General features: G+C 41.5%; 3 protein-coding genes across 6 annotated transcripts; 1 reads left to right on the forward strand and 2 right to left on the reverse strand.

Moving 5' to 3' along the window:
* Nucleotides 1–95: 95 nt before the first annotated feature.
* Nucleotides 96–8510, reverse strand: LOC108038822 (14-3-3 protein epsilon). 4 transcript variants are annotated; one of them, XM_017115676.2, is made up of 4 exons: nucleotides 8283–8510; nucleotides 2386–2855; nucleotides 2137–2317; nucleotides 96–2069 (listed from the first exon to the last, which is right to left on the reverse strand). In XM_017115676.2, the coding sequence occupies exons 1-4, from the start codon at nucleotides 8344–8346 to the stop codon at nucleotides 2002–2004; spliced, it is 783 nt and encodes a 260-aa protein (XP_016971165.2). In that variant the 5' UTR covers nucleotides 8347–8510; the 3' UTR covers nucleotides 96–2001. The 4 variants fall into 4 exon arrangements, with proteins under 4 accessions (XP_016971165.2, XP_016971164.2, XP_016971166.2 ...); XM_017115675.2 differs by having other exon boundaries at nucleotides 96–2072; XM_017115677.2 differs by having other exon boundaries at nucleotides 96–2057; nucleotides 8283–8509.
* Nucleotides 8511–8990: 480 nt separating this feature from the next.
* Nucleotides 8991–11534, forward strand: LOC108038820 (ribosomal protein S6 kinase delta-1). Its single transcript, XM_017115672.2, has 3 exons — nucleotides 8991–9201; nucleotides 9260–10990; nucleotides 11050–11534. The coding sequence occupies exons 1-3, from the start codon at nucleotides 9106–9108 to the stop codon at nucleotides 11266–11268; spliced, it is 2046 nt and encodes a 681-aa protein (XP_016971161.1). The 5' UTR covers nucleotides 8991–9105; the 3' UTR covers nucleotides 11269–11534.
* A 405-nt stretch (nucleotides 11535–11939) lies between these two features.
* Nucleotides 11940–15236, reverse strand: LOC108038821 (retinal homeobox protein Rx). The gene is made up of 2 exons (XM_017115673.2): nucleotides 14099–15236; nucleotides 11940–13480 (listed from the first exon to the last, which is right to left on the reverse strand). Exons 1-2 carry the CDS (start codon nucleotides 14983–14985, stop codon nucleotides 12544–12546), a joined length of 1824 nt encoding a protein of 607 aa, XP_016971162.1. The 5' UTR covers nucleotides 14986–15236; the 3' UTR covers nucleotides 11940–12543.
* Nucleotides 15237–18957: the final 3721 nt, after the last annotated feature.

The raw sequence follows: 18957 nt of genomic DNA on the forward strand, positions 1-18957 counted from the left end.
AACACAAATATTGCGCTGATTGGCTCTGTCCATATTTCACAACCCCATAAACACACGAGCCCGAAACTCAATTAATAATAAATTGTGATGCCCAATTGTTTTTTTTATGATTTTTATTTGAAATGAATACGAATGTCAGTTTTAGCTGCTGGTTTCTTGTATTGCTCTTGTTGTTTTGTCCAAGAATGTTGCGGTTGTTGTTGCTGTGGCTGATTTATGCTTTATTAACTTTCTGCACGGGCCTTTTCTTTTTTGCGTCTGCGAAATATTAGTCTGCCTTCTTTTTTGCGCGCCTCATTTATCAAACAAAAAAAGAAGAGCTGTGAAAGACCTCGTGAGAAAATTCTCCTGTATCTGCTCTTCACGTCATTCTATTTTCTTTCGCTAATCACGCAAACACGCTACAGATAATGCTGCCGTTGATTTGTTCTTGTAAGAGCTTTCTTTTTAGTCGATTTAAGCTAATTCAAATGATATTTCGTCTGTTGCAGTTTCTGTTTCTGTCCAGGGATTAGGGGATTCTGTTTAAATGCTGAGGGAATTTTGGAAAGGGGTTTGGAGTTGTTAGTTTCGGGTGAAAAGTTCGAAATCTCTACAAATTACATAAGTGGTAGGCATAGAAAATATACAAGTATATATGTATACAATATATATATGTACCGTTGTTTTGTTTTTTTGTATTCTTTTTGTTTCTTGTATTTAGCAACTACAAATACTTTTCTATATTATTAATATGTTTTCTTTGTTGCGCAAGGTAAGAGATGATGAGAAAAATTGTTGCGATTGCGATGAAGAACACAAAACGAAAAGCAAAAAAAAAATTAACCAATTTTTTCCCGTTCGATTTTTTGGATTTGACCAAAATGGGTGTGTGTAAGTGAGTGAGAGAGCAAGGAAATATCAATAGAAAACAAACGGCTCGTATGCGTAATTTGGGTGCCTGTGTTTGTGTGTGCGTGTGGGATAAAGTATGTGTTTGCGAGTGTGTTGGTGTTTGAACAGTACACCTACATACATACAAATTTAAGCTTAAAGAATTCGTTTTGAATTTCCCTTAACTAACATTCCTTTTTCTCATTTAATATAGTTATTAGCTTTATTTGCGTCTTTCATTCTGTTTGCTCATTTCGTTTCGTTTACTCCTTTTACTTTTTATTCTTGTATTAAATTTAAATTAATTGCTGTATTTTTTCCTTACATTTTCGACTTTATGTTTTACTTTTACGTTTGCGCTTATTTAATCGTTTTCGTTTTTATTTCCTCGTTCTCACGTTTATTATTGGCTTAAAATTAAAGTTGTATTTTATGTGTGGCTGTTGTTTTTAAAGTTTAAAAATTAATGCATGCCAACTCGATGAAATTTGCTTTGTGATTTACTCGTGTGATTGTTTCTCAATTTTCGTTAAGTGTCTGACTTTTGTTATTTTTTTGTTTGATTTGTGGTTTAAATGAAGTTTATTTGTTTTGTTTTTTGCTTCTCATAATTAAATATAATATTTATTTAAATATAATATAATGCTTTGTTTCTCGAATGCAAAAATTTCAAATGTAGTAGAGTTGATGTTGCAGTTTTCTAACGTGGGAGAAGCCACGGCGCAGGACGACGACAAAAACTAGTGCCGCGAATTCTTTATGTTGCTTTTCTTGCCACAGCAGTAGCCACGCCACGCCCACCAGGCCGCCCAATTTTCAAACATTTTGTTTGGTTTTTTTTCTGTTTTTGTGCTGTTGTTTTCCATGTTGTTTATTGTTGATGAAATATTGTTGCTTGCAGGTTTGCTTGTTGTTTTTTATGATGCTGCTGCTACATTTATCCTCGTCTGCTATTGTTGCCGTTCGTTGATTGCGGATGTTGTTGTTGCTGCCGTGTTGCTTCCGCGTTGTGGTTGATGTTGCTGTCGTGTTCTTGTTGTTGTTGTATGCATATATATTATATGGTATTATATTTACTTTAGAAGGTATATAATGTGTTTTAAATGGAAGGGCGGGGGTTTACTTAAATTACGACACATCCTGATCCTCAACATCCTGGATTTCTGCTTTGGGCTCGCCATCACCTGCGTTGGGGTCTACTTCTTAGTATAACATTTAGAACTTAATAACGGAGGCGATCAAATGGGTGTATTTATGACTTACCTTCTGCCTGCATATCGGACGTCCATAATGTGAGGTTGTCCCGCAGCAGCTGCATGATGAGTGTCGAGTCTTTGTAGCTCTCTTCACTCAGCGTATCCAACTCGGCAATGGCATCATCGAAAGCGGCTTTCGCCAATCGGCAAGCGCGGTCCGGCGAGTTGAGTATCTCATAGTAGAACACCTGTGTTAATCCAAAATATCGAAATGTAAGAAAATGTTTTGAAGCGGCAAGATTAAATAAGATCTCACCGAGAAGTTCAATGCCAAGCCCAAGCGGATGGGGTGTGTTGGGGGCAGATCGTTCATGGCTATATCGCTGGCCGCCTTGTAGGCAATCAGCGAATTCTCCGCCGCATCCTTGCGATCCGAACCGGTGGCGAACTCTGCCAGGTAGCGATGGTAGTCGCCCTTCATCTTATAGTAGAATACTTTGCTTTCGCCGGATGTGGCGCATGGAATGAGATGCTTCTCAAGCACGTTCAGTATATCCGAGCAGATGTCGCGCAGCTCCTTCTCCACCTGACCCCGATAGGTTTTGATCATCTCCAATTTCTCCTCGGCCCCCTTGTTCTCCTCCTTCTGTTCGATCGAGGTAATGATGCGCCACGAGGCACGGCGTGCTCCGATCACATTCTTGTACGCCACCGACAGCAGGTTTCGCTCCTCGACAGTCAGCTCGACGTCCATGGAGGCGACCTTCTTCATGGCCTCCACCATTTCTGAAAAGGACAATATTTGCTTATTAGAATAAAAGATTAACAAAGCTGCCACTCAAAGTAAAAAACCTGGCGATGCTGAACAAATTGTATTTCTTGTCCATATTCTTTAAACCATCAGAGAATTCATTGCTTTTAAATTGTTAACATAATTAATAAATTAATGGTTTTTAATAAATAATCGACTCCTAGCATATTCTGTAAAATAAATTACTTTCTCATTTCCAATTTGTCAAAGCTGACTCAGAAGAATTTTTGAATTATTAATCATAAAACCTTAATAACAAAATACAAATTTTATATTACTACAATGATAAGTGCATTTCTCTGAAAACTTGTTTACCATAGTTGGAGTAGATAGTTTGTAAACAAATAATATTAAAATACTATTCGTTTAGAACCACACGTTTTACAACTCGGTGTTCTATGATAGAATGACGGCATAAACAATGTTTGTTAAAAAAAATTAAATGATTTAATTTAACCAACTCTGTGAAATCTTTCCTAAAATAAAATGAAAGGTTTACCCAAGATCTGAAATGTATGGTATCTAAGATTTCCCTTTGTCCCTGCCATCCGCGTCTAGTCTTCCTCTTTTTCCTTATCAGCGACACGCCCAATCCACAATGATATATAAGTTATGCGTATATATTTATTCATAACTGGGCGTTGCGTCTACGCCCGATTTAACCGATTCTGTCATACGGGCCACCCAATCACCTTGTGATAACGGTTTCCGCCACATTGGTGCACCCGTCTACTGGACCCATCAGGCAATTCTATCTTTCTGTGCATCACCATTCCAAAACTGCGTCATGAATCACATGCTCGGAACTCCATTCAGAAAAAAGGAAGATTGATATCAAATCACGGAACTTGGTCAAGTTAAAAAGATAAAGTTTACGTTTTTCATTTCCTTAAATCAAAATAAATTTATAATATATTAGATGGCTTAAGAAAATATTGAAACAACAGGGCAAGTTAAAATGTCTCCACTAAAAAGTGTTTGAAAGTAATGACTTAATTATCTGGTTTAAAAATATATATCATAATCAAACTGATCAACAAGCCATATTAACGTTTTCTTTTTGTGAAGTCTGGTGAAAAGCAGATGCAGATTACCTTGCTCGGATGTATTAGGTTGATAACAATATAATGTAGTGCTAAAAACATTGTAATTGTAGCGCTTTTTGTTTCCTTTGCTGACTTGCACTTGCTGCTTTCTCACTCGTACCCATTGCCCTAGTCAGCTGCTGACGTATTTCGCACTCAGACACCCGCACAACTCCTACACACACAGCGGGACATTTGCCGACTGTCTGTGTGCTTGTTGTTGTAGCACGTATTTGTGAAAAATTGCCAATAAAGTTGCATGATTCACGAATTTTTGCGCTTTTGGTTGAACTTAAAATTGTTGTTTGCATTGGCGAGTGTTGTACGAAACAAATATAATAGATGCATTGCATTAAATGCTCACGCATTTCTCAACACCGCCGCCAAGGCTAAAAAATGAACTTGAGAGAAGATAAGAAAACATGGTGAGATGGGCGGTGGGTTTTTGGGAGCCTCCCAGCTTTAAAAGTATACAGCACATGTTGCTTAGTAGTAATCCACTACCAATTATGAGACATGCGCGTCAGCCCAGTCACTAAATATTATACATATAGAAAAGCGAAAATCAATAAATGCGGCCCAAAAAAAAGTTCCAGCGGTCATGATAATTTATATTATAATATTTTGTTTCTAGACATATTTTTAAAGATTTAGCTAGTTAATAAATAACAAATAATTCCATTATTTTTTTTTTAAAACATTACTAATTATTTTTATAGAATTTTCTAGATAAAGATAAATATTACGTCAGGATTGTTAATGAATCGGTTTGTAAAACTTGAGAGATACAAATATAAAAGCGTTAGTTTCGAACAAAGTTACTGGAAGCATGTATTTATGAAATATGTGACAGCCCTGTTGGGCGCCGAAAAAGAAGCTCACCACCACCCACTGACGCACCACCCGAAAACCGGAAAAAAAAGTCACGCGAGCTGGAATAAAAGATTAAGTCAAAAGAAGGCCTAAAAGGAAATGGCAGGAGTTGCCTCCCACAAACCTCTACCCCTCCCCTCCCCCAGCCAACCAAACTACCCCCTCCCTTATCAGTCGCCTGTGAGAGTGTGGGTGTGTCTGGCGCTTGTGTGTGAGTGACATAAGGGCGCAGCAGCTGAAAAAACATGCGCACATACCGTTACAGCGAGCAGAAGTGTAATTAGACAAAGGAAATGCCAACAACAGAGGCGGAGGACCGTCTAAATGGTGCAATTTAAGCAAAAAATGAGCAACAAACAAAGCCACCCCCTTCTCACCCACCGCCCATCAATCAACTTTATGTATGCTATATTTTTTTTCGCATATTGACGACATTGACGAGAACGAACATCAACGGAAAAAGCAGCGCGCGACCTCGAAAAAAATGTAGATAGAACGCCGACAATGAGAAAGAGGGAGGGGGCAGCACCTGAGAAAGCACACTTAAAGGCTGACGTTAATGTGGGTATAAAAAGGGGGGTGCAGGGGCGGAGGCAAAAGGGGCGGAGGGCGAGGCAGGTTCAGATTGGGGGCGCAGACATTGCCGGCTGGCGGCTCTGCTCTCTTGTATGCGCCTGTGTTGGTGCTCCAGCATGAGCCCCTCCAAAAATGTCCGAGTGCGACAAGGCCAACGCCAAGTGCTCCAAACCCACACACAGATAGTCACACGCAGGCGAAAATAAGAAGACAAACATCCCTGCAGTTCCGAAATTCATCACAAAATTCATCACTGTTATCAGCAGCGGACCGACGCCGGCAGAGCCAGGCAAGTCGGCGAGCCGAGAGCGACGCAGGCAGAGCCGAAACTCTCAGTCCCCGATCGTAGGCAACGCAGAAAATTTTCCTTTTCCTTTTTTTCCTCTCCCTAAATGGTGGGTGGGGTATGTATTAAATTAGATCGACCTTTATAACCCTTGAAATAAATTGTATGTTTTGTATTGTAGTCGTTGATTCTTATTAATTATATTATTTTATGGAAATACTTTTTAAAAATAAAATTATTTGATGTTTTGAGGTATTGCTTTTTAAGTGAATTTAAGTTATGTGATTATTTTTATAGTCGACATGTTTTATATCCCTGCTTTGACGCGAGCAAACATGAGAATTAGGCGAGGAAGAACAATGGATTAACGGCGCCTTGTTTTATGAGTTGTTTTGGGTTTTTAGACTTGCTTTGGAGGAACGATCAAGCTGTTTTTGTGAATTTATAACTAATTTATGAATTTGGTAGAGTTATTTTATTAATTATTTTGGTGTACCTAAATATACTGTTATATATTTATTCATTATTTAAGGGAGCTTATATAAACTGTTGGGATTACTAGCTGGACTTTGCGGCGGCAAACAGAAACGCGTAGTTTTATATATTTTATAATAATTTTTTATTTTAGATATACTTGGTCGAAGGCCGTACATAAGACGAGTAAAAATGGCACGGAAACCGAAACATCCTCACACCTCCGAGACAACTGAAACGTACATATGTGATTGAATTAAGATAAATTAATTAGTTTATGTAATGAAATAAATGAAATATATGAAATATTGTAATAAATAAAAATGAAATTTATATGAAATTTACTGAATGAATTTTACTGATGAAAAAGGATGAAAGGATGAATGCGATAAGCGATGAATGGATGAAAGGATGAATTCTGATTAAGGTGATGAATTATGTTAGGTGATGAATACTGATGAATGTGATAATTATCACTTAATGTATACTGTATCTTTATGCATTATCTGTGTGTTGTAACGCTGTTAGTGATGAATTACTGATTAAGAGTGATGAAATTAAGGATATTACTGATTAGGTGATTTTTTCCTGGTTAATCCTATTGTGATTGTTTGGGGGGATGTGATACAGACACAAATATCACAAATGCATGTTTGTGTGTGCCAACAGCAGTGGCTGCTAATAGTTGATTGACTTCTTTGCCGCCGCCCGTTAATGTTGTCAGTTTTGCAGGCAATTAGTAGTAGAGTACTGTTGCAATTACTGCTGCCAGCGTACAGCAACAAAAAGAAACAATTTTCGTTAACTTTTCACAGACACTGTGTGAGTGCAGCGTCAACAGCCAGCCACACTAGTTATCTCGTTTTAACGCACGTAGCGGCAATGGCAATTGGTTAAGCGCGCGCTTTTTGCAAATGCCGAATTTTCCGTCCCCCTTCCTCCTCGTTTATCTTTAAATTTGGAGCTGCTTTTTAATTAATTGAAGTATTTTTAATTAAATATAAGCAACAACTATAAAAAAAACCGCCCGGCGACCACTCATCCGCACACGCATACTCTCTCACACACGCATACATGCGCATAGGCATGAGTAATGCGAGAGCAACAGAAAAGTTATATATTTTTTGCACTATCAGACAGGGTTGCCAAGTAGCTGGAGAACTGTTTGCGACAAGCCGAAACTAATTTGCATAAAAAAAGAATTAAGAAAATCCAGGTGAGAGAGGGGGAATTCGAGGAAAGAGCGAGAAGGCGGCCGGCGACAACTCTGCGACACAATCGATTCATTCATCGATTTTTCGCAGCAACGGCATGATGACGCGCCGTTGCTGCGCATGAAAAGCACATTTCGGGAAAAGTAGGGGGTGAAAGAGAGCCCCCTCTCTAAAAGCATTGATTTTGGGTGTGGAATAAATATATTTTATGAAAGAAAAAGAAACTGTGTCGTTTTCGTTTCTAGAAAGTTACGCCTTGACAACTGCCACTAAAAAACCCAGAAACAACTACAAACAGCCCTTAGCAACCAAGGAATAAAATGAAATGTTGCCCGTCGCGCAGCCCTCACTCCCAACGCTAAATACACAAAATTTCCCCCTCTGTACCAATAACTAATACTATTTTTCGAAAAGCCAACTTCTATTTGCTGTAAATTATAATACGCAATTCCGTTTCTTTCTCTTTTTGCGAAAACCACGCGAATTTTTGCCGGTAAAAATCAGGTTTTACACTCTTTTCATCTCTTTTTGCCTTTTCGTTCTTCCGACGCTCTGCTTCTTCTTCTCCGTGTTCCTCCTCCTCTCGTCTTTCGTTTTCGCAAGAAATACTACTCATCGCGACGCTGCGTCGCTTCGGCTGCACCTACACTGATGAAAATTGAAAATTTCCATCATTTTCCCTCGGCCAGAGGTTTTGCCTCACTTTTCAATTGGCTAATTCGGACAAAAAGCATCGCTGGAGACTTTTCAGAGACCACGCGACGACGCAACGGATCAGAAATCTCGGACCCCTCCCCAAAACGTTGGCGCTCCTCTGGTGAAAAAATTTTCCCCTCTACTCACTACTCTTTTTTTTCTACCATTTTTTTTCCTGTTAATTCGGGGACTACTCACCGTCGTAGCGTTCGGCCTGTTCGGCCAGCTTTGCCTTGTACACATTGTTCTCGCGCTCAGTCATTGTGTTGAAGCCTTTTCGGTTAAATTAATCCACAGAAAAAATTATTTAAATGCTCCCGGTACGTGCGGCGTCGATTTTGCTTGCTGCTTGCTGCTTTTGATTCGTCGCCTTCTTTTTTTCTCTACTTCTCGAGCGGTGTGACCGTGTCGGGCGGCGGGTAAAACACTGAAATTTATGGGCGATGTCCCGATTAGGGCCTAAAAATGTTTTGGCGCGTGCGGTGCGCAGACGCGGGGCGGGTTGAGAGCTCGGACATCTAATTTTGAGTTTTAATTTCTTAACTGAGTTATATTACCAGTTCCAGAATATCCAATACCAACAATTCAGCTATATTAGCAGCAACTAATGTTTGTTATAATACAAGTATATCACAAATAACGTTCTTTGCAAATTAACAAGTCTTGGTGGTGAACTTTGATATAGCTGTAGCGGTGACACAGCCCATATCCCGATTTTTCGTAGATACTTGCACCGTTAAAATCTTGAATTTTTAAAATAAAAAAATGTGACCATTATTTTTGAAACGTTAAAACATAAACAAATTATAAATAAAATATTTCAGTTGGATGTTGTTAGTCGTAAATAAAGAGTTTTAGCGTAATAAATAAAAATAAGAGTGTCAAATTGTTTGAAAAACTGTCCTTCAAAGCTTTGGTCACACTGTTCCCAATGTTATTGCAAAAAAAATTGTGAAAAACGACATTTAATATGAGAAATATGTTTACAAATTAGTCCGCCAGGACCGTAGCAGGTGCAAAAATGAGTCTCAATCTGGGTGGCTGGATCCACAGCTTCACCGTGACGGACACGCAGGAGCATAAGGGGGGCTACACGATCTACAAAATCACCTCGATTGTAAGTTCGATTTGGGGCCGAGAAACTGTGTCAATTAGTAATTCCCACCCACTTTTAGGTCTTCCCGAGGTCAATACCTCAAGCTCTGACCTGCCTGGTGGTGTGGAAGCGATTCCACGACGTGAAGAGGCTGCATCGCGAGCTGAGCCGGCGGCACAAGAGCCTCCAGCTGCCCGGTAAGATACCCGTGCCCACTGACAGCTCATACTTCAAGCGATTCGATGCGGTGGTCATCCAGCGGCGCAAGGAGTACATCCTTCAGCTTCTGGACTTTGCTGCACAACATCCGGCGCTATACAAGTGCTCCACCTTCACGCAGTTCTTCCAAGAGACGCCCTCTCCAAATGGATCACCGCTAAAGAAGCTGTACGTTGAGCGATCCCTGCGTCTACAAACGTCGGAGAGTAGCTGCAGTCGAGGAGCATGTGAAGCGGGAACAGGAGCTGGAGCCATATCCGACATTTGCGATAAACTGGATTTGCTCTATGATCCGCACGATGCGGGAGGCATTACGCCTCTGGATCCGCGTTGCGATAAGGAACAATCAAACAACGATGAATCCCAAGCCAAGAAAACTATAAACAAAATGGAAACGAAACCGGAACTTAAACCGGAAGAGGCCCCTTCCAAGCGGGACTACCTCCGCCTACTTACGCCCATGGCCTCCATAGAAAGCGATGACAGCGACTACATCTACGAGGCAGCCCTGGAGTTCAGTCACGCCGTTCAAGCGGAAGTCAATCTAGAGTACGCCGAAGCCCACGAGCGCTACAAGCATGGTGTTGACTTACTGCTAAATGGAGCCAAGCAGGATGCCAACGAAGAGCGAAAGTTTATAGCCAAAGCCAAAATAGCCAAGTATTTGGCACGGGCCGAAGAGATACACGCCAACTTTTTGGCCAACAATTGTCCCACGAAGAAGCTGCAGTTCCAGCTTTCACTGGACATGACAGACGGCGGAAGTGTGACCCAGTTGGAGTGCCCCTGGAACCAGTTAGCGCGCTACAAGGTGCTACAGGTGCTCCAAGAGCGGGTGATGCAAGTGCAGTGTGTGACGAAATCTCAGCAGCCGGCGGCCATTATGAAGGGCATCGAGAAGCCAGCCAGTCACTCGCTCACCCAAAGCATATTTCTGCCCCAGCAGGTACCGTACATGGTCCAGTTGCTGGCCTACTTCCAGTCGGAGCAGAAGATCTTTCTGCTGCTGAGGCAGGCGGAGGGCGGTAGGCTGTACGATTATCTGCAAACATACACTCCCACAGGCAGCAAGTGTGTCAATTACGGGGAGCTTTTCCCCTCGGATCAGGAGCAGGATAATAAGGAAGTGGAGGAACAGCCTCTAACCGCGGATAGCGAAGTCAGCGATCTGGTGCGGAGTTCCCAACAACTGTTGAAGTCTGTAACGAACACACTGAGCAACCTGCAAGCTGGAGTTGTCACGCCCAAAAAACAAAAGCCAGATGTAAAGCGCACTCGCAGTAAACAAATTCCAGAGCAGTGTCTGCGCCAGTGGGCCTGCGAACTGGCCATTGCGATACACAGTCTGCATGGCAAGGGCGTGATCCTGCGGGATCTGCATATGTCCAACATATTGCTGGGCGCCAAGGGTCAACTGCTACTCACATATTTTTACCAGAACGAAGGTCTAAGCTCGGATGACAACTACGTTCACAAGGCTCTTAGTTTGGAGGCGTTGGCCAATCACTTTGTTGCTCCAGAGAGACCTCTGAGCTTCCGTTCGGACTGGTGGAGCTATGGCGTGGTGCTCTATCAGCTCCTCCTGGGAGTGGTAAGTTCGAATTCGATGCTGGAGAATCGCATTTTTATTAACTATTGATATTTTTCCAGCCTTACAAAGCCACACATCCAGGGCAGCTGGAACTTTATGGTTGTGTTCAGTATCCCAGTGAGTCCCTGGATTTCTCCGATCATGCTAAGGACTTGCTGGAGCAGCTGCTGCAGCTAACGCCGGAGTTTCGTTTGGACTACGACCAATTGCAAACACATCCCTTTTTCAAGGGAATAGATTGGCAAGCAGTTTTGGAACAGGGAACTGTGACCACGTGAAATTGACGTATTTTTGCTTTGACCTGAAGTTATTTTTGCTAATGAATCTTATAGGCTATAAACTTTATTGTATGTATTTTTTTATTTCTTGTACCTGATCAAACTAACAGGATAATTAAGTTAGGTTTTTTTTTGTCATTATTGAGTCTCGACTTTGGATTGATTTTCTTTCTTTAAACGAATATTTAATCCCTCACAAGCGACTATTTACTATCCTTGCTTCGAATATGACAACAAATTAAAGGATTGCCAAAAAGTTTCCCCTTCGTTTTGTTTGTAATCATTTTGTGTTGTTATTTTTTCCATTATGTGGCAGTTTTGATTATGATTATAAAAGTTATTGGTACAAAATACAATTTATTCATATGTCTATTATATACATTTGCAAAATGTCCTAGAGTATTGCTTATAAATATAAATTTAAACTAGATTAAATGTAGGTACAACAAAATTTTCAAACCGATATACAAAATGGTATGGATAAATTAGTAAGTAATAACTTTGTAAAGCCAAATGAGCTATTATACAATATAAAAAGCATTTTATTGTCTAACTACACAACAGTAAATGGGGTTTAACTTAGGCTTAAGGTAATTACAACTATGTTTGTTGGGTGACGGAAGTCCACGCTGGGAAACCACTCGTCACCCGTTTGGTAAGGCACATTTGGAATGCATTCTGGGGGCGGGGATCTCGTTTCATGAGCCCCTGACCCTTTTTAAACCTAAACTTAGACCGAACAAAAACCGTGTTAAGTTTTGGCAAGACTTGTTGATTCTGTTGTTTTTGCAACTTGCGTACTTAAACTTAAAAGGAACCTATGGCAATATGTATATGAAATAGTGGCCAGGGACTGAGTGGGACTGTCCAGAAAAACTCCGAGAGGCATTGTAGTTTGGAATTTTATGTATATCTCTGCTATTGTTTTGCGAAAAGTTAACTAAAATCAATTATATTTTCTCAATCACTGCCTATTTTTTCCTACACTGAAGTAATTTGGAAAGCAGTTAGGTTTGAAGTTCCCATGATCATTTTTGGAGATTTTATCCTTATACATTTTTCACTTAAGTAAACTGCTGATGTGGTGTAAATTCTACTAATTTTGAGATTTTAAATTTCTGAAGACCCACTTTCAGTCGGGGGAAACACAGTTTGAAATGCTGCACACTCCACGCCCCTTTTAATATGGCCGCCGGAATCTAGTGCTCGGCATGCTTGGGGGCGTGGCCCAGCGGCGCCGATGATGTTGCTGTCGCCGGTGTGTGAGCATTTCCCTTAGTGCAAAAAAGGCGGCAGGACGTAGCTCTGTGCCTGCTGCTGTTGCTGGGCGGCCTCCTCGCTTTTGATCACAGTCTGCATACTGCCGCTGTCGTTGTCATCGCTACTGGTCCCGCCTCCGGATGCTGCTCCTCCCACCGCAGTGGTGACGTAGTGCTGCCCTTGTGCCTCCACCAAATGACAGCTGGCTCCGGGACTCAGCTCCAAGCCGGCTCCACTTTGATGGCACTGGAGATGCACATACTTGGCCTCCTCGGCACTCAGGTACTTGCCGTTGAGCTGCTGTTGCTGCTGTGCCTGCTGCTGTTGTTGCTGCTGCTGCTGGTGGGCATGTACGGTGACCAGGGTGCCGTCGGGCAGCTGCTGCTGCTGCTGGGCGGTCTGCAGGTCCGCCGGCTGATAGCTTCCGCCATTGGCCACCGCCACCGCCTCCTCTCCGTTTCCGGTCACCGAACCGGCAGTGGCTCCCATTTCCATGCGCGTCGGACTGCCGTATTCGTAGTGCCGCATCGGGAACAGCTGACTTTCGTGGACATAGGCTCCGTATTGGCCGGAATAGGTGCCATACGGACTGGCCGCCGGCGAGAGCAGGCTGAACTGAGGCGTCAGCTCGTAGGGCGTCTGGTAGCTGGTCCAGCTGTCCATGCTGCCCGGCGGCGTAACTGTCGTCGTCTGCGGATAACTGGTGAACGGCGGGGCTAGAGTTCCGGGATTAAGCGTAGCCGTCGGCGGCGTGCTCGTCTTGATGTAACCCGTCTTGCGGGGCGGCTCGTGCTTGCGCCACTTGGCCCGTCGGTTCTGGAACCACACCTGCACCCGGGACTCGCTCAGATTCAGCTTGATGGCCAGCTCCTCACGGGCGAAAACGTCCGGATACGGGGCACGTTCAAAGGCGCGCTCCAACTCTTCCAACTGGTAAGCCGTAAACGTTGTTCTGAAAGACGTAATTAAAAGTGGTTGCATATGTTTTTACTATTATATTGCAAGATTTTGTTAGACCCCAACAGTTATTTCAGTACTTAAAGTATATTTAAAATTAATAAAATGTATAAAAAAAAAACCATGAAGTGCGGACTACTTAAAGCATCTTATTAGGTTGCAAAATATTTATACATTTTTCACACTTTATTTAACGGGATTATACTGAAGTGCTAAACTTGAACGATTTTTTTTTATTGAATTTTAGTTATTATATTAATCAGATATTCAACATATTTCTTTATAAAAAATGGTATGCAAGCTGTGGTTCACTGATAAGCAAAAAGTACTCGGATATAATAATTTGTGTTATGTTGGAATTTCTATATAACATGTTAATTCTGTAGAGCTTCGTTATCATTACCTATGCGTAGCCGAAGCTCATTAACAAATAATTACCCCCCAGATTGTATAGACTTCCCCCTGGGACTTCGCTATATCCTTATTTCAAATTACTCATACGTCCCGTGGCTTCCCTCATAAATAGTAAGTATATTGTGCCACATAATTTCATTGATTTCCCGTCGTTAAATTAATTAACAGAGGATAAATAAAATGTGTGCCGCCTGCTTACCTCGTTTTCTTCTTTTTGATGCCATTGGGATCGCCCTTCTTCTTACTGCTGTTGCTGTCCTTTTTCGGAGCAGGGGCAACCACGCCTCCCACTGTGACCGCCGCCCCCTGACCGCTGGCTGAGGAAGAGGAGGAGTTGGTGGTGCCATTGGTCGTTACTGCCACCCCATTGACCACCGCCGAGGAACTAGTTGGTGGCGTGACTCCTGATCCACCCGCCTCCATTTGTGAGCACATCTCATCGGGTTTCTTGAGCTTGCCCGCCGTGGATCCTCCGTTGATCATGATGGGCGAGGAGTCCTGGAGCAGGCCATCGCTGCCATGATCTAGATGATCCAAATGGTGCGGACTACCGCCGTACAGATGCTGCAATTGCTGTTGCTGTGGTTCATACTGATCCTTGGGCGACGAGGAGTAGTCCAGTTTGCCATTAAGTGGATGGTAGTCCAGGATCCCCACCAGCTGTTGTTGTTGTTGCTGGGTGCTTGAGTGCTTGTGCAGCAGGATGCCATTGTGGCTGGGCGGTGGCGTGGCCGTGTAGTGCTGATGATGTTGGTGGTGCTGCTGCTGCTCCACCAGCTTTTGGGGGGCACTAATGTACTCGTACTTTTGACTGGGCGAATAGCACCCAATCTTGTTCACAAAATCCAGCTTGGTCACATAGTTGGGTGATCCTCCGGCTCCTGATCCTCCACCTCCGTTCGGCAGGATGGTGTTGCAATCGGGCAGTCTTTGCTGTTGCTGCTGGCTGCACAGTTCGTGGACACTGCCCAGCATCACGGGATGCATGGCCGTTGAAGTGGGCATTAGTGGTTTGGCACCCAACGGATTCAGTGGACCGCCGCCAAACTCCCCGAAAATGGGATCATCGAAGCTGTCGTGCTCCATCTCTTAGATCTTTATCCTCGGTACACAATCACTATTCACAAAAACACTATCTAAACTTGGGCCAGAGCCTTCTTTAATCCATTGATCGTATTTGATTTCGATTTAATTAGCTTTGCTTTCGTTTCACTGGTGAAATTTAAATTTGCTTTTGCAAATCAGTTAATTGCATTTGGCAATAATATTACTAGTTAGTATGTTAACTATTATTCCCACTTTGATAGCTTGGATAGCCAGCCTGCTCACCGCTCGACTCTTTGGCCTTAATTGACTCGGCTACTGGCGATGATTGTCCTTTTATACCGGGGCACTAGGCAGCGCCGCAGCAGCGCCGGCAGAGCCCTGCGATTGGTCGATCCAACGGCGGCCATTTTGCTGTGCAAGCGAGACGGAGCGACTGCCCGCTGCTCTATGCACTACATGCTGGCGCGTGTGACTTTTCCTTTTCCCTCGCGATTCGGGGTGTGGTCTCCCCTACACTTTTTTTTGTTGTTTTGTTACGACTGGGTCTAGCTGCCTGGGTCCAGTTTTTGGTTTCAGCTTCGGATGCGCACGACTACCAGCAGATCCCGACTCTCTGGGAACGGAAAAAACACGGGAGTCGAGGGTCCTGGGAAAGAGATTTAATTTCTTCTGACTCGCAGTCTTGAGATAATCAAAATTTTGAAAAGTATTTTTTGTTATTTTTATTAAACCAAGATATTTTCCGCTGCCTTGTTAAAAACGATACGCTTTTATAAGATGTTCATGTTTTAGTAATTGTATTATTTTTAATTGAAAGAACTGCAACCAAAAGTGCATTATTTTGTGTGGGATCTAAACAAATACAGACTAACATTCCAATGAAACCATATATAAAGGATAGTAGAGCCAAACAGGCCACATTATTGGAAAGCTACAACTCGATATTATTTTTCAAAAACTTTGTGGGAAGATTTTTTAATTTAATAACCCTAATATCAATACAAAGTATATACAATTATCAAACTAAAGTCTTCTTGTTCAGAGATATTTTCGTTTTAGAACAACGCAACAAACATGTACAAATGACAAAAATTCCAATACATGTTTTATGTATCAGAAACAAATATAAATCATTATCCTACACTGCATTGTAGCAGATTATTTCCGCTTTAAACATGAGTGAGCCCCTCTGTTCCGTGGCCACCTCATCCGTATGGTCATTCCTAACAATCCACCTTCATTTCCACACATGTCGAACTAACAATTAACTTTTTACTCGCACCGAAAGCAAAGGAATGTCGCTGGTTGGAACCATGGTCATGGTTCCAACTGGACTTATAAGGGTGGTTCGATCCCAACTTGCAACCCCTGTAGAGGATCAACTTGGCACGCTTGCGACCTTCGTCTTCCACTTCTGGCTGTTCCCACTCCCTTCTCGTGTTCTTCCCACAGCGCGTGTCACCCTCTGAAGGATTGGCATATTCATATTCCGTTCCGGAGTTGCGTGCGACCTTTTGGCCAGATGCTGGTACTTCGATCGCGGCGAGGTGGGCACTTAGTCAGGGGCTAAGTTATGGCTCATTTGGATAGATCCGAAGATTTCACGGGGCGTTTGAATGGGAAGGAAAGAAGGACGCCGAATCATGAGGGCCGATGAAGTCAAAGAGGGTGAAAGTGGGTAAAATGATACATTTAAATAGAGATTGAGATCATTGATCTTTAAGAAAAGGAGGACTTAACATTCAATAAAATTTTATGTTGCAAATGAGATGAGTTCAAAACATTACTTGATCATTTAAAAGAAAATTATTATTCTAAATTACAAATTAGGTATATTTAAAGAGGAAAAGGCAACAAAAGCCTCCCCTTAATTAATTGTTTTCCAACACCTATTGTAAACCAAATTTAACATAATTATAAAAAATCAGAAAAACCTACTTTGTTTTTAAAGCAATTATTTTGGCCGACCGCCAAGAAATGTCTTCACAATTCAAGACAAATTTTAAATCGCTTTTCAATCCAACTGCGAAGTTCAGTCAGCAAACACAAGCCCGCATTGATCATAAAAACAGCAAATAAACTTCAGCTTCCCAGGAACCGACGAAAGATCGAAAATTTTCCCATAGTAACCACCAAAAAGAAAAAGAAAACCCATTGAATTCCGCACGGAAACTATACAAAATCTCTTTCACACAGACAGAACCGGACAATTCGATACTTTTCGGCTTTGCAGGTTCCAAAATGCGGGCAACGGAATGGACGCGGGGCACGCGATCAGAGCCGAAGGATGAAAACAAATAAATGCACCCCATACTGTGGGTACTGGGTCGCGAAACGGAATGGGAGGGATGGTCCTTGAGGGCAAAGGATCGGGGTCTTGTTGCGTGTGAATAATCAGACAATATTTTGCATTAGCCAATGCGCCATTTATGTGGGCCAGGGTTCGAGGACTCGGAGAGGCGAAATCGTGAAATAACAAGGACACAGTTGGGGAGAAAAGTCAAGCAGTGATGATACCATCTCTTGTAAGATCAAAAGTTAATTACGATTGATCCTTGAACTTAAGGAGGTTATACTATAACAAAGGTAATCATGAGGTTCCCAATCGAGTTAAAAGATATATGATCGGGGAATCTCGCAGACTGCTAATCCCATCTTAATTAACCCGAAAAAGAGTTATTAAACTGCGGGTAAGATTTTAAAAGTTAGGTGTTTATTTTACAAACACCGTTTTTCTTCAAATTGCGAAAATATATAAAATATAGCCATGACAAATTATCTTTAGTCTTTTATTCATTTGATTTTTTTATGATAGTGTTCGAACACAATCGAATTTTAAATAGAACTAGCTAAATTTAGGCAAATAAGATAAATAAAGTTATAGCATGGTAGTTTCATAACATATAGTATATTCTAAATGACATACTCCGATACACAGTTTTTTTTTTAGCAATTTCAGAAATACGGTTTTAGTTTTATAAGAATCGGAAGCCTGTATCATTTTATTTTTAAATTTTATGATTCCAAATTTTTGAAGAAAAATGCACTTTTAAGCCTATAACTATTCCTACAAATGCGATTTCAAAATAGCTACTTATAAATGATTGTGGGTTGATTCTCCAAAAATCTGCTTTTAAATCTTGATTTGAAATTTTGGTTCCAAATTTTCGATAATAATGGCTTAACAGAAAGATGAACAGGCGCTTCACGTATTTCGCTTGCTTAGAACAACATCTTAGAAAAATACTTGGTACAGTTGTCGCTGCCCGACAAAGTTAGAGCCTAAGCTTTTGAATATTTTTTCATATTTTTTCCATAACCATTAAGATACACACACTGGTAGACAGACAGACAGACAGACAGATACACTGAATGAGGGGTAGACAGATACTCAAGCCCATCGCCACCATCATCATCATCATCATCGCATCCACACTTGTCCCACCGAGATGACAGTCCATCCTCAGAAGCAAAATCAACACTAACAACAGCAGCACGTAGGAAAAATGGTTAATATTAATTTAAATCGATGTTTTGGTAATAGTCAACAATATCATATTTATACTCGTTATTTCATATAAATATATTATTCTTCGCTGACATTTTTTTGTTAAAAAGAATCCCACATTCATAAGTTAAGATCTTTAAGTATCAGCATATTATTGGCATCTATCCTCAGTCATTTAGTCTTAAAATAATTTTTTTTGAATAGACAGTAAGATCAAAAAGATGTATGCAATACTATGAGTGCTTCAGCTTATCTATATCCAAGATTAAATATTAATTAAAAGCTTTTCTTTAAGATCGGTGTAATATTTTTTAAAATTTAAAATGAGATGATCCCCGCTTTCTTTCGGTGCAGTAGCATCACCGACATTCTCTCATCCGCGGTGACAGCGACATTATCACATTGTATTACGATATCAGCGGAGACAACGACGACATTTTGTTTTGCCTTTCGACATGAACATATCTACTATATATATATCTGCTATATGTGGCAACCATTCC

The sequence above is a fragment of the Drosophila rhopaloa genome, unplaced genomic scaffold (genome assembly GCF_018152115.1).
Source record: "Drosophila rhopaloa isolate 14029-0021.01 unplaced genomic scaffold, ASM1815211v1 contig_178, whole genome shotgun sequence".
Taxonomy (NCBI): Eukaryota; Metazoa; Arthropoda; class Insecta; order Diptera; family Drosophilidae; genus Drosophila; species Drosophila rhopaloa.